At 39.2% G+C, this 16,497-nt stretch overlaps 1 protein-coding gene across 1 annotated transcript; it reads right to left on the reverse strand.

The window, feature by feature from the left end:
* Positions 1 to 10,941: 10,941 nt before the first annotated feature.
* Positions 10,942 to 12,198, reverse strand: LOC128133413 (uncharacterized mitochondrial protein AtMg00810-like). Its single transcript, XM_052770835.1, has 2 exons — positions 11,863 to 12,198; positions 10,942 to 11,481 (listed from the first exon to the last, which is right to left on the reverse strand). The coding sequence occupies exons 1-2, from the start codon at positions 12,196 to 12,198 to the stop codon at positions 10,942 to 10,944; spliced, it is 876 nt and encodes a 291-aa protein (XP_052626795.1).
* Between the last annotated feature and the right edge of the window lie 4,299 nt (positions 12,199 to 16,497).

Below are 16,497 nucleotides of genomic sequence, written 5' to 3' on the forward strand. Positions count from 1 at the left end.
AATATTTATTTGCCAAAAAAAGTTTCTTGGCAGGAGAATCTTATATGTCAAGAGGTCAGTGGGAGTCTAAATGATATTGAAAAGTTTCAAGAACTAATCTAGAGTAATCCTATTATTAAACACTAGTGCACGACTTAAGGTTTGTAACCTATTGTGTTCACATATCCTTGTTTATGTGTCATTCTAGTTTAGTAAACTATGCATATGAGTTCTACGAGTTCTCAATAGACTGTATAAAGGCAAACTCCTTGTTCAATGAAAGAACATTGACAAGTATAGGTGAACTGCTAAATAAATTGGAAGCAATGGTGGGACCCTTGATGGCAAGAAATCAAGTATGAACAAGTTCTGTCCATATGAGTTTGGATTTGTTACGAATATTATCTTATGATGATGGTTGTGACAAATTCACATGGATAGGAACACATACACCATAAAATCTAAGTTTCATAAGGTTTCGCTCCTTCATGAAAATGATTGTGAGGAAATGCTTTCACTAAGAGAGATTTTAAGGAGATAGCGATTATGTAAATTGCATTCTCAAATTCGATTATGATTACGGAATCCCTCTTCATAGTTCCAATTGTGAGATTTGGTGATTAGTCTGAACGTTTCGGACTTAGTAATATAAGTTATGAATTAGTTTGGACACACATGTGAGCTATCTAAGGAAAGGTGTATGAGTTTGATAAGCTTAGATAAAGGCTTATCGAAGCATATCGTATTAGAAAAGATGAACTTTGGAAGTCAATAAGTATTGCTTTCTAGAAGTCCAACTGTTTTCTGAATACGTGTCAAAGCTAGTGGGAGCATAAATGTTATGCTAGTCTGGATATAATTATCATGTTAGTAGGAGCATGGTTATTATTTTAAGTGTTCCAAGTTAGCAATATTAATTACAGAAAACAAAAGTTTCACTTTGCAAAGTTGCAGGGGTTAAAAGGTTATTTTGCTATAATTAAGGGAGAGAATATTATACTTCGTTTCGAAATCTAAAAGCTTAGATCGAGAAATTTTAATTGGATTTAGTCCAAGGACATGTATTGATGTTAAGTTCAAAAGATTCAACGTTAAGGAATTCTATATATGGCAATATTATAGCAAGAAACTGGTAAAATATCACGTTTTTCATTATGAATTGTCTCCCATACGCTTCGGGTATAGGATCGATTGCATTTGCTGTAATATTTGACCGTTCTAAAATTTTCCAAATGCCTAGGGTATTAAGAGTGAAATTCATTAAAATAATTAAACAACTATCAAGGTCAATCTAAGGTTCACCAAGGATTGGTCGCTTGTGAGCAGTTGGAAGTATAGTAACGGGCAGACCATATTGACATTATTATAAATAGATGAGACTCTATTTAGAATGGGTTATCAAATGGCAAATATGGAAACGTTTCCATATTGGGAGTTGGACGTTAAGAATTTATGTCTAGATTAGAAAGTTTTATGCAAGAAGGATGTTCAAAGGAATGTGCTTTGAATGTGAGACTTCACATCTATGGGATTGTCATGTAACAATCTCCAATAGAGCACTTTGTAATTTCATTGGCCAAGTCTTGGTGACTTTTGTGCCGTGACATTACGAAAGGACTGTTGCATAAAATGTTAGAATCTAACAAATTCTAGTAGTGGCGAGAACTTTGTATTCTTACGCTAATGATTAGGATTAGGAATTGTGAAATGAGCATCATTGGAAATGTGTTCATTTGATCTATTTCACGAAGTAAGGGCCATAGGTAAACTTAATGTGCATGATTGGTGCATGGGACAACTGTTGTTATAATTCAAGTAAGAAGTTGATTACCCGAATTAAGAAATAATGAGTAATCAATATGATGATTAAATAAAAAATGTTTTATTTATACTCAAAGGTTTGGGGCCATATAGGATTAGTATTATTCTTGTGTTTCACTTTGCATGTTTTGACTTCCCAAATAATAAGATTATTCAAATCTTCCACAGTCGCTCATACTTTGGAAGTAGGTATGAATGAAGATTGTCATGAATCTGTCTGTAGATTGTCTAAAGTGTTTAGACATAGCACAAGTTTACTACAGAGTTCATGAGTACTGCTATAAGATTAGAGTATTGGATTAAACCCACGCTCACCTGGATCGCTTCATGGATTTTATCACGAGTGATTGGTGAGAAGATAATATCTTATATTCTTGAAACCGAAACGTGTGAGTTGTACTCTGCAAGTCGGTAGCACATTGATAATATGTAAACGCACCAGTAACTTGGTGTTATAAAACATATTATTGTGTGTGATTTGATGAGTAGATACAAGCGAGCATTGGAGTCGAAGTTTCTCCGTTCCTTTTACCCAAAGTGGATAAAAGCAATATCTGTGGGCCCCTCGATGATTTAGTGATGACACCTAAGCGTTTGGCCAAGCCAGGACTAAGTTGATGTGTTTAATTGTAGTCTGTTGTCAGTTGTCATAAATCGGGAATCGGGAAACAACACATAGATAGAGAGAATGATTAAAATACATGTCTCAGTCTATACGATATCTAGAATGGAGGAATATATGATCCCTTATCTTAAGGACACGTCACTGATAAGATCAAAGTTTGACAGCTGCTTTTGGTAGCTAAAATTTGCTAGTCAATTTTGAAGTTAATACTTACAACTATAGTTATTAGACTTATCCAAGTGGGGGACCGTTGGATTAGGTGTCTAAGCTCATAACTATAATTGGTATGTACTTGAATTGATAGTAGCAATGTCCTTTTGGGTTGCCTTCAAACCTGCAATTGAATAAGATTATTGTTGGAGAGTCGAATCAACACCCATATCTATATCTACAGAACAAGTGGTTGTCTCTACAATTCCAATGGTGACAGTGTCAGGGATTCCTCCCCTTGACATTGTCTCACCTACATCTGAACCACTTCAGGGTGATCACTCAACAGACCAGACCTCGCAGCCTCCATCCAAAAGAAGACAAAGATATCCTAGGTTCGAGCCTCTAGATTCTAGCTTGTCTCAAGGCTTGCCAATTACTCCAACTACCACTCCTGTTATTTTAACTACAGAACCTTTGCGTGAAGGCCCTAGCACCTTTTTTGAAACCGTTGGCTCCTCTGTTCCACCAGGATTTTCTCCTCCAAGGACAGATCTCGATGAGGCCTCTGTGTGTTTGGCCTTGCATCTTGCTCAAGAACAAACCGTTGCACCTTCTTCTAAGGGCAAAGGAATTGCTTTTAGAGAAAGGTCAATCAAGAGAAGATGATTCTGTGATTGATGAACTTCAGAAGAGAGTGAATGTGCTGGATCAAAAAAACATCGAGCTCAGCATTCGAGTTGAAGATCTCTTGAGTGAGAATACAAATTTGAAGATTCAAGTTTCTGATCTCCAAGAAGATAGGGCAATAAAGTCCAAGCAAATCTATGAGCTCCAAGCTCATTTCAATCTTCTGACCTCCAGCTACTTTGATCTCAAGAAGAAGCTTGAAGAAGACCTCGGTGCTAAGTATAAAACATCTACAGATGAGTATAGAATCAATTTTCATTCTCAGGCTCATCCTATTGCCGTGCCAACTGCTCAGACTTCACAGGTCGTGAACCGTTTTGAAGAAGAGCCTGCTCATGCTCCACATGTTGCTGAGGTTATTCGAGACAGACAAGCCAAAGCCGTCGAGAAGGGACAACTGTTATTCAAGAGGAGTTCCGATAAAAACGCACCAGGAAATCAATCCACAATCACTGTTACGGATCTCGAAGCCGTAAGGTTTAGAGACACGTATGGTGACCGGTCAGGAATCATATCTTGGGGTTTTCATGATCCCCTAAATATGTGGATTGTACGGAGAAAGAGTGGCAATATGGAGCTCTATAAAGACTGTCATGATGTTAATTCTTGGACCAGGGTGGATCTTTCAGAGTTGTCTCAATATCCCTTCTCAAACCCGACAGATAATCAACAAGCAACTAATTTCAAACACTTTCTAGAAGATCAAGTGAAGAAGGGTTTTCCATCTATGAAGACTACTGAATTTGTAATAAAGCATTATCCTGATGTTATTAATCCCAAAACTGGTAATCCACCCCAAGTGGTGATGTGGCCTGCTACAAATCAGGTCAAACAAATTCCCATGCTTCAAAGTTACACGGATGGATCCTTGAGCTCTATGCTCTATTGGGTATTTGATGAAACCACAGTGTCAGCTGTCATCAAACTAAAGGAGGGATGCAATCGTTTGTATGATAGAAGGGATTTGTTCCAGTTTAGGAGATGGGACATTCATCATCTAAGTCTTCATCAGATCAAAGTTGCTGACGAGATATTTGAGTCAGCCGTGAAGGAATACACCTCTATGGTTACTGAGATTATAAACAAGCGAATGTGGAATGGAGCTATGGGGCTAGACGATGTGATGATCGTGGACAAAGATTAACTTCAAGCTAGCACCAAACCAAGGGGGAGATTGAAGGTTCTAATTAATGGTTTGGTCTAGGCTTTCAATGTAACAGGTTCTTTTGTTTAAATACATATTTTTGGTAGTCTAGTTGTGAGTTTACGGCCAGCTATGAGTTTACGGCCGTAAACCCAAGGCCGGTCCAGGTCCATTATAAATAGAGGTGTGTTAGGTCATTTAGTGGTTGTTGATGCCACAAAGTTTCCACCGCTACTCCACAAGTTGTACCAAACGTTTTTGCTAATAGAAGCGTGTGCAAGCTTGTTTAGATTCTTGTTTCTACTCTGTTCTTTATTATTATTGATTGTGTTTATTGTTTGATCACTGGTAAGATCCGTTTCAGGACCTTACAGTGAAATAGACCCAGTACCAGTTGAAAGATACCGAAGGGGGTGAAACAGACCCAGTACCGATTGAAAGATACCGAAGGGGTTGAAATAGACCCAATTATGCTTTGATTGTTATCTATGTATGATATGAGGTATATTGGGGGAGATTACTAAGCTCTGTGCATAAAGTTTTTAGTTTATGTTTCAGGTACTTCCAACTCGAAAGGGAAGGGTCTGACTTGATCGCACCGCATCCGCCCATATTTTCTGCATTGTGAGATTTTGGAATTTGTACTCTGATATTATTTCACTATGATACACTTTTGATTGTTTTGACATGATTACTGGATGTTTTGAAATAGATTAAAAATAAAATTTTCGCTTGAAATTTTTGGGATGTTATAGAAATCCTGGACGAAAACCAATAAAAAATTTACCAAACTAGACTATATATACACTCGACTCTAACAACCGTGATCCATTAACCACTAACAACTCTCGAGCTTATCCCTGATCTGCCAACCACTAGCAGCTCTTGGGCTTACCCTTGATCCGCCACCTACTAATGACTCTCAAATTTACCCCCGATCTATTACCCCGTAACGACTCTCGGGCTTACCCCCGATCCATCACCCATTAACGACTCTTTGGCTTACCCCCAATCTGTCACCCATTAACAACTCTCGAGCATACCCCCGATCCGTCACCCACTAACGAATCCACTCAGCCTAACATAGGAATACACCGAACTTGGAAAACTTAACTATCCTTATCAGACCTTTGGGTCGTGACTCGAACCCATAGGTCCCACTCAAATAAGAACATACAAGGATATCCTCATCGCAATCCTCAACCCAAGCACCTAACACCCTAGGAACCTTTAACGATGACGACCTATAGAATACTAACACAAAATGCATTTAAGACAATCCGATAGGAATTTCGCCAACTGGAAGCGACACCAACGCGGAACCCTGAAGATTAAGCAGTTACGCGAAAGTCTTGGAAATTTCTGGCTAAAGTCTGCATCACAGTATGAGATTCTCCCACTATGAAATCCCCACTCTCCCCTACTTGGAATATACAAATTATTCGAATTCAACCAATACAAAACTAAAGCTCCAAATCAAACTAACTGGAGGACTACCCATTTCTATTCTAAGAATCAACCAGAAATGGAGTAAGGTATTCCTTCGAGCCATTCAACTCAAACCCAAAACCTTCATCAAACAAGAACAAGCAGTGAGGTCATTTTGAAAGTCGTGAGTCTATGTAACCCCAACACCGCGTTCTAACAAGAACCTAGTATCACCTCAATGAAAATGCATACACAAGACAACAATCAACCCAAAGAAGATCTTCCAGAAGCAAAAACCAATACATAAATGCAAAATAAGTAATTGGAAACATACCCACAGTCGACATGTTCGTCAATCCTGGATCCTATGCAACCATTTGATATGCTCTTCCTTCAGCCCTCGACACCTCATCCCTCCATTGGCGTCCATCTGACATCTGCCATGCTAAAGGTGTAGGGTTCTGCACTTCACCGAAAATGAGAAGGGGACAATTGGCCCTGATGTGGCCCACCTGGCCGCAATGAAAACAAACCCGTGCATTCTGCCTGCAATCGTTGCCGAAATGCCCCTTCTTTCCACATTTGCGACATGAAAAAGATCAACATACTCCATCATGAAACTTCCCACACATACCACACCTAAAACTCCCCTGCTCTATTGCTCCTGATCTCGAGTCAGCGGCCTTGAACCGCTTGGCTGTTGCCTATGACTACTCTGTAACTAACCTTTCTCATCCCTTCTGAATCTCTATCTGAATCTCTCTCTTCCTGGCATTCTATTGCAACTCAATTATGGTACGGTATTGAGTGTTCTCCACGAACTCTCTAATCTCGGTCTTGAGCATACTCAAGTAATGGGTCATCTGTACTAAACGACCCAAAGATCAAACAACTTATCAAACAATGACTGTAAATAAGAACAATAAAGATTCACAAAGAAAACTTTCACTAAGAATGATAATCTCACCATGAGATTATTGTATGCACAAAGCGGCTATTAGGGTTTGTGAAAGGCGTGCCTATCACAAACCGGTACAAATGAATATATACAGCTATTCTAGGCAATCCCTACAAATCAGGGATATACCAGCTAACTAATAGACGATAACTATGGAAATTAGATAAGTACTAAATCTGTTACAAAATACTGAATATTAAGCTATACACTGAACAACTGATACACTGACGCTGATACTGACGCTGAGTCATGCGCTGACGCTGAGTGACCAGTTTCAAACATCATCATATTACAAGGTTTGACCTTACAATCTCCCCCAATATGATGATGTTCAAAATCAGCTAGACTAGAACACCTCTGGACAAAAATTCTTCATACTCAGCTTCAGCTTCTACTTTTACTGGCCAGTAAGGACTATCCAGCAGCTCCTGTCTTCTATTCAGTAATTCCATAGCAATTAGAATATGAAATTCTCCAGAAAGATCTTGATGACTCATGCACATTTGTCTTAAGCCAACAAGATGAGTTGTTGGAGCCCTTGGAATCTCTGCAGTTCGCTGAAAACACATTTTTCTGTTCTTGTCAAGATAAAACATTCCATGTTCAGGAATAGAAATGAACTGATGTTGAACCGGTTCAACACCAATGGGAAGAGATTTGTTTAATTCTTCAGCACCAAAATTTAGAACCAACACATCTTCACCATCAACCTGAAATCTGGTTCTTCTGTTTCTTGGAATTGAGGAACTTGCACCTTGCTGCTGAGAACGCTCTTTAGGAACGAGATCAAGACGCTGAACTTTCTTAATCAGTAAATGAAGAGCACAAGTCAATTCTGAAGAAAGATCTGAAGTTTGCTTGGATGCCAACTCGAGCAATTCAATCCATTCAGAGAGTCCATATCTGATCAGCTCGTCTCTCTTGACAACTTCAGTGTACGGATGCTGAGGACCTTGACAAGTAATCAGCAAAGTAAGAATTTTCTTGTTACGAGGTTTTGAGGCTTTAACTTTGATGATCTTATCATTGCTCATTCTTTGTTTAAGAACATCTTGAAACCTCTTGTGATCAATCCTGTCGAGAACACTATCAGTCCTTGTCTTACTGCTACTGGGAGGAGGCTGTGAAGATTTAGATTTGGACTGATATTCTAAAAACCTTTGCATCTGAGCTTCAAAGGATCCTTTGGCCTAAAGTTTGTGCTGAATGAGGGATTCATCAGCTTGAGCAATATTCTTTAGAAGCTGAGCTTTATTGGCTTCATCAAGGATTTGCTTAACTTGATCAGGAGACATGTTCCATTCAGATGCCAAATTGGATATGCTGACAATGGACTTAGATTTCTTGTTGGGAAGAGAAGTGTCAGCATGTGAATCAGATAATTCAGTATCTGCTGCCTTGCGCTTTCGAGATAAAGGATGAAGATCCTCGCTAACTACATATGAGTCTTCACCTTGAACTGGCACAGTGGGATCAATGAAGTTCATGTCTAGCATCTGACACTCATCATCATGTTCATCTTCATCATCATGCTCACTATCTTCAGTAAACTTTTCAGTTTATGTTAGTCTCTCAGAGTCATGCACAGGCTGTGGTGGCTCAGTCTGGTTTAAAATGTTCTCTTCAGATCCATGCTCAACAGAATCAGTTTCTCCCCCTTTTTGATCATCATCATCATTTGGGCCAGGGGAAGGAGTTAACAGAAGAACTCCCTTCAGTTGGTTGACATCAGCCTCAATACGTAGAAGACGCTCACTCATGTCTCGAGTCAGTGTAAGAAGCTCATTAAGCGCTGAGGCCGAGATTTGAATGAGTTGAGTACCTGGAATTTCTTGTGATCGATGCTGCTCCCCCTGAGAAGGTTGCTCCCCCTGAGATGGTGGCTTCCCTTGAGATGGTTGCTCCCCCTGAGCAGATGGCTCCCCATGAGCTGAACGAATCCTTTCAGTGACAGAAATGGTATGGTGAGAAAGTTGAGGAGAGATATGACCACCTACTTGACTAGGATCAGCTTGTATTTCAGCATTAGTGTCGTTGATGTCAGCAGCTCCTTCGTCAGAGTCAGCGTTTAGAGAAGGAATAGTATATGGATTCGCGATCCATTCTCGCATCCGATCAGAGATGCCGATGTCATTTGCCAGTGGATCATCCAGATACATTCGTACTGACATGCGTGGGCATTGGATGGGGTTCCCAGAGTGGGAGTAGTAAGATTCAGCGAAAAATTTATCCAGGACAAGAGCAATCCAGCATGGAAATGGAACATGATTAGCTCGTACATTGGAACGAAGAAGTTGGACAAGCTGATCAAAGAAGAAGGCCCCATAATCAAGACGTTTGTTGAGAAGAAGGGAACATACAACTTGTTGCTCAAAGGCACTCAGTTGATCACCACTATGAGATTTGTGACCCACACATTTGCAAAGTGCCCCGGTGAAGAACTTCCATCCTGGAGTCATACATTGACGCAGAATGAGAGTTGGTCGAGTACCAGCCTTGGAGTGATCATAGCCCAGTTAATCGAAAAGGAGTCGACAGCGTTCAATAGTTGGAAGCTCAGAGAATGGTTCAAAAATTGGTAACCTAAGTGCAGCACTGAGAAGATCAGCGGTGATGAAAACTGAGCGACGGCCACGCCCAATAGTGCCTGAGATGACGTAGTTTTCATTATTAACTGTTGCGGTGTAGTAGAACTCACATACTTGTTCGGGAAAGAACTCTGATGGAACCTCACTGATAGCGTATCGAAGTCAGCAGGATACTAGAAAATTGACAAAATCATCAAGTCCAAGACCGCGATGAACATCTGGTATATCAGGGTTGAAAACGACATTTGTGGCGTTGATGTATATGGGAAGAGGAGGAGAGTTTGGAGCTGGGATGACTCTTCTTGAAGTGGAGGAGAAAGTAAACAGTGATGCCGCCATTGAAGAGAGTTTGGATTCTAGGGTTTTGAAGAGAGAGAAGGAAGTTTGAATTATGGGAGGAAGGTTTGAGAGAGAGGTGGGGAAAAAGTTTAAATATAGGATTAAACGGTTTTAAAAAGTTAATGATTATCTTTTTCAAAAATAACTGCGTATCTTAACAAACTGTCAAATCAAAAAATAGCCGTTGCGTAAAAAGAGTTGTTACATGTACTGAAGATGAAACGACAATCAGTGTCTGCAGAAGCGCTGAGATCAGTGTCACTAAAAGTTACATGCTGAAAGATAGTTTGTCGTCAATTCAAGGTACAACTTGCTTGTTTAAGGTTAGCAAGGTGGTTGGTGCGTGTGATAGATATTGGTTTAATTATCTAACCATCGGCACAGAGTGTTGAGTCTTTATCAGTGAGTGGTACTTCTTACTGAATCATTAGACACTGAGTGAGAAGAAGGTGAAGAGAGGATTGTTGCGTGTGATAGACCTTGGTGTTTTGGTCTAACCATCGGCAAAGACTGTTAGACTCTCATCAGCATGTGTTTTGTCATACTGAATCACAGAATCAGTGTAAGGTTGGTAAGAAGGGATAGTTGCGTGTGATAGACCTTGGTGTTTTGGTCTAACCATCGGCAAAGACTGTTAGACTCTCATCAGCATGTGTTTTGTCACACTGAATCATAGAATCAGTGTAAGATTGGTAAGAAAGGATAGTTGCGTGTGATAGATCTTGGTGTTTTGTCTAACCATCGGCAAAGAGTTTCAAGTTGTTATCAGTGTATGGTTTAATACAATGAATCATTCAACTTTAGTTTAGAAGATTCATAGAAGAGATAGAGATAAGAGATCATACAATGTACTCAGCATGGTAAACATCATCAGCACATCATCATCAGCAAAAAAAAATACATTAGTTTATAAGACAATAGCAAACATTAATAAAACATTTTTTTAATCCAGAGTGGTCATTCCAAGTTCTCCAATAATGTGAGCAGTAGTTTGAGTATCTAGGGCCTTGGTGAAAGTATCAGCTAGTTGATCTGAAGTCTTGACATGTTCTAGAACAACCTTGCCCTTCTCAACATTGTCTCTGATGAAGTGATGTCTGATCTCGATATGCTTTGTCTTTGAGTGCTGAACAAGATTCTGTGTGATCTGAATGGCACTGGTGTTATCACAGTATATAGGAGTCTTTGAGAATTTAATCCCATAGTCTAAACGTTGATTCTAAATCCATAACAGTTGAGCACAACATCTCCCATCTGCAACATACTTAGCTTCTGCAGTGGAGATAGCTACTGAGGTTTGCTTCTTGCTAGACCAGCTGATTAGTCGATTTCCAAGGAAATGACATCCACCTGACGTGCTCTTCTTGTCTAAGTTGCATCCTGCATAGTCGGAATCAGTATATCCAAAGAGTTCAAGTGCTGAGTCAAGAGGGTACCACAATGCCAAGTTCTGAGTGCCCTTTAAGTATCGAAAGATGCGTTTAACTGCAATGAGATGAGACTCCTTGGGATTAGCTTGGAATCTAGCACATAGAATGGTTCCAAACATGATATCAGGGCGACTTGCAGTGAGGTAGAGAAGAGATCCAATCATTCCTCGATAAAGAGAGTGATTAACATCAGTGCCAGTGGGATCAGCGTGTAACTTATCAGTCTTGGACACCGGAGTAGAAGTCGGTTTGCAGTCGCTGAGAGAGTACTTAACAAGCATGCCAGCAATATATTTACTTTGACAAATTGAGATACCTGATTTTTGTTGCTGAACCTCAAGACCTAAGAAAAATGTCATCTTCCCCATCATGCTCATCTCGAACCTTTGAGACATGATCTCAGCGAATTCCTTGCTCAACTTCTCATTTGGAGAGCCAAAGATGATATCATCGACATAGATTTGAACAAGAATCATGTCTGAGCCTTTGTTTTTGATGAAGAGTGTATTATCAATTGCTCCTCTTCTGTAGCCATTTTCAAGAAGATATGATGCCAGTGTCTCATACCAGGCTCTGGGAGCTTGCTTCAGTCCATATACAACTTTATCTAGTCTGTACACATAGTCAGGGTGCTCTTTGTCTTCAAAGCCTGGGGGCTGTTTGAGAAATACTTCTTCTTCTAACACACCATGAAGAAATGCTTTTTTGACATCCATCTGGTAGACAATGAAGTTCATGTATGAGGCATATGTGAGAAACAGTCTGATTGCTTCAATGCGAGCAACTGGAGCAAAAGTCTCCCCGTAGTCAATAGATTCTATTTGAGTGAACCCCTGAGCAACAAGTCTTGCTTTGTTGCGAGTAATAATACCATCTTTATCAACCTTGTTGCGGTAGACCCAGCGTGTTCCGGTGATGGTCTTTCCTGATGGTCTAGGAACAAGAGTCCAAACCTTGTGCCTTTCGAACTCATTCAGCTCGTCTTCCATGGCTTTAATCCAGTCAGCGTCTTGAAGAGCTAAGTCTATCTTGTCAGGTAAGATCATTGAAACGAAGTTAACATACATGCAAAAATTATTAGATACACGAGATCAGGTTCGGACACCATCATGAAGATTCCCAATAATTTGATCAACAGGGTGATCTCGATGTCCAGGAGCTGATTCCAATGGATTTGACACTGAAGTGTTATTACTGAAAGGAACATCAGTTGCAGGAGAATCTTCAACTTCAAGGGTTTCATCAGCATCGGACAAATGAGTTGTCGAGCTGACCGCAGTACCTTGATTTACAGAACTTGGGTCTGAAACGATAGGATCAGGAATAATAGCTTCTTCTTTAGTATGAGAAACTTCATCATATGGGCAAGAGAGAAGCTCTTGAAAGATAGAAGAGGAATGAGCTACTTTTTCATCAGCGTATGATTCTTCATCAAACTTTACATGAATGGATTCCTCAATGCACTGCATGTTCACATGAAAAACACGAAAAGCCTTTGAAATAGATGAATATCCAACAAAAATACCTTTGTCAGCCTTAGGCTCAAATTTTGATCTGGGATCGCGCTGATTGAGAATATAGCAAACACATCCAAAGACGTGAAAGAAGGATACGTCTGGATTTCGACCTTTCAGCATCTCATATGGTGTCTTCTTGTGAACCTTGTGAATTAGAGAGCGATTATGAGTATAACATGTTGTATTAACAGCTTCAGCACAAAACGACATAGGAAGACCAGAATGTATCATCAAGGTTCTTCCTGCCTCAATCAGTGTTCGATTTCTTCGTTCAGCAACTCCATTTTGTTGAGGTGTGCGAGGAGCTGAAAAGTTCTGCCCAATGCCTTTAAAATCACAAAAGTCTTCAAGATTTGAATTCCGGAACTCAGTGCCATGATCACTCCTTAGCTGCTTAACTTTGAGACCAGTCAGTGTCTCGTTTTGACGAATCAGAGAGATAATTTCCTGTGCAGCATGACCTTTCTTCTTCAAGAAAATCACCCATGTAAATCGAGTAAACTCATCCACAACTACCAGAGTATACTTGTATCCTCCTAGGGAACGAACAGGAATAGGTCCAAACAAGTCCATGTGAAGTAAATGAAGAGGAACGGATATGCTAGAACATGACTTGGGTTTGAATGATGACCTGGTTTGCTTTCCTTGTTCACATGCTGAGCACACCTTATCTTTGACAAACTGGATTTTAGGAGACCTCTAACCAGATCTTGATTCGATATTTTAGACAGATTCTTAAAGTTCAAATGTTAGAACCTTTTGTGCCAAATCCAGCTGAGATTGGTTTGAGATTTGGTAAAGAAACATTGCATCAGTGCTTTGTCACTTGAGAACATGTCGAGAACATATATATCATCTTTTCTTCTTGCTGATAGTGCAATGTTCTTGTCAGTGTTGATGACTCTTCCCTCCTTTTTAAAATGAACTTCATAATCAGCATCACACAATTGGCTGATTGAGATAAGGTTGTGTTTGAGCCCCTTTACATATGTAACATTTTGAAACACCACATTGTTGCACTTGATGTTCCCATATCCTTTAGTAAACCCCTTTCCATTGTCTCCGTATGTAACTGCAGGACCACTTTTCTTGACATAGTCTTCCAGGAGAAACTTGGATCCTGTCATACGTCTTGAGCAACCACTGTCTAAGTACCAAAGATGCTCTTGACCCGGCAGTGCTGAGAAACTTGTTAGAACACACTGACCCATTGTAAAATGGGTCATTCACAAAGTTATTCGACAATAAAATATGACACTCTTTAGGAAAACAGTTCAAAGAATTTGATTTAAGAGTCCATTTTTCATTTCTAACTTTGATGTTGTCAGCTCTTAAAGATGTTTTATCAAACGTGCATTCACTGATCTTGTGAGAGGTATCACCACATCTGTAACAAACTCTAGTACCAAATTTTTTCTTGGTGAGCAGATGTCTAGATTTAACACATTTGGATTTGTAAGATCCACCAAGTGAACTTTGAGTCCTTTTGTTTGACATTGAATCACAACTGAATTCAGTGTCAGATGGATTATGATCAGTGATAGATGAGGAGCTGACATCAGTATCAAATTTAGACTTATTCACGGAAGCACTACAATTAGGGTAATGCTTAAGTTGTTCATGAACAGCATGAAACACTCCATTTGAGATAGGAAATGCAATAATATTTTCAGTGAGAGGAGTTGGTCTCACAAGATGTGCAAGGTAAGAGGTAGGATCAGTTCCGGTAATTTCAATATCACATTCAGTAACACCATTAGAATTAGTAACACAGTATTTATCAATTAGACTCTGATTAATAAAACTGTTACTGATAAATTTGTTTTTGAAACTATCTTTCAACTCATTCATGGAATAAAATTCAGATTCTTTTTTCTTGAGATTTAAAAACCTTTTCAGCTTCAGCAAAATTTCCCCCAAGAATTTTCTCACATGAATGAGGTATTTGAGCATAAATAATATAATTAGCATTTTTGTGAGATTTAGCCCAAATTTGTAGTACAGTTTGTTCTTTGTTCAAGAGATCTTTAACATTATCAATTTCAATAGACAGAGAGGAGTTTGATAAACTAGTGATTCTTAGATTTTCCTAAGTAGTATCAATAATGTTATTTTTCAGGGATAATTCAGTTTTAAGAAGATCAATTTGATTTTGAAAATCCCTTATTGTTTGATTCTTCTTAGAATTAAGAACACCCAAATACTCAAACATTTTGATTTTTTCATTCATTGAATAAGAAACAAAATTTTGAACCTGATACATTGAAGGAGAATCAGTGTTGTGCTTCTTGGAATTTTCAACTGCATCAGACATATCAGCATCAAACGAACTTGTGTTGACTTCACATTCATCAGCATCTTCTGTCTTAGCCATCAGACATTTAAATTCATCATCTGATGACTCCTCATCAGTCTTCCATTTTTCTTCTTCAGCGACAAGAACTTTATGCTCCAAGTTCTCTGCTTTCAGCTTTTCAACCAACTTGTTGTACTTCTGCTTCCAGTATTCGTCCGAGCTTTGGGTTCTTTGCTTGCATTCTTTTGCAAAATGATCAGTGCTACCACAGTTAAAGCACTGAGCTTTCCCTTTCTTTTCAGTAGCATGTTTCTTGTCAGCATCTAATTTTTTAGAAGATTTCCCTTTCATCTTCTTCTGAAACTTTGAGAAATTACGGCCTGATTTCTCAAAAGTCTTCACAATGAAAGCCGCACTAGCAATAACCTTTTCCAGATCATCAGTATCACTTTTAGAAGAATCAGTGTCTGAATGGTTTTCAGTGTCTGACTCGGACTCTTGCCTTTTGTTTGAAAACAGTGCCACTGATGACTCATGCTGAGCATCCTTCATCAACTCCTTTCTCTGGAGCTTTGATTCCTCATAGTATCGAAGGTTTCCATAAAGACTTTGTAAATCCATTGTGCTGATCTTCTCACTATTCTTCAGCACATCAACATGATTCTCCCAACCTGCACCCAAAGAATCCAAAAACTTCTGCACTAGAACAGTTCGATGCTTCAACTGATCTAGTCTCCGCAGATCATTAACAAGAGTATTAAACCTGTTAAAGGTTTGAGTCAGGGTTTCACCTTTCTTTGCAAAGAAATGTTCATACCTTCTGTTTAGATCATTTATCTGAGTAGCCTTGACTTCTTCAGTGCCTTCAAAAGATACAGTCAGCGTGTCCATCATTTCTTTTGCTGAGGTGCAGTTCTGAACCAGCCCAAAGATATTGTATGGCAAAGCATAGCTGATTGCAGCCCGAGCATGAACATCGAGACCATTCTTTCTTTTGTCATCTGCTGTCCAGTTTTCTTAAGGTGTTTTCTTCATGACACCATCAGGAACATTGTTTTTCAAGGACTGATACATCGGAACATATGGACCATTGTCGATGATGTCCAACATGTCTTCATCTACAGATTCTAATGCATAGAGAGATTTGATTTTCCACATAGCAAAATTGGTTTCATTAAATGGAGGAATTTTAGCAGAAGGATGATTTGATGAGTTTAAAGAAGAAGATGATGAAGCCATTTGTTTGATAAGAGAACACTACTCTGATACCAATTAAACGACCCAAAGATCAAACAACTTATCAAACAATGACTGTAAATAAGAACAATAAAGATTCACAAAGAAAACTTTCACTAAGAATGATAATCTCACCAAGAGATTATCGTATGCACAAAGCGGCTATTAGGGTTTGTGAAAGGCGTGCCTATCACAAACCGGTACAAACGAATATATACAGCTATTCTAGGCAATCCCTACAAATCAGGGATATACCAGCTAAATAATAGACGATAACTATGGAAATTAGATAAGTA

Source organism: Lactuca sativa, chromosome 4 (genome assembly GCF_002870075.4).
Source record: "Lactuca sativa cultivar Salinas chromosome 4, Lsat_Salinas_v11, whole genome shotgun sequence".
In the NCBI taxonomy this organism is placed as follows: Eukaryota; Viridiplantae; Streptophyta; class Magnoliopsida; order Asterales; family Asteraceae; genus Lactuca; species Lactuca sativa.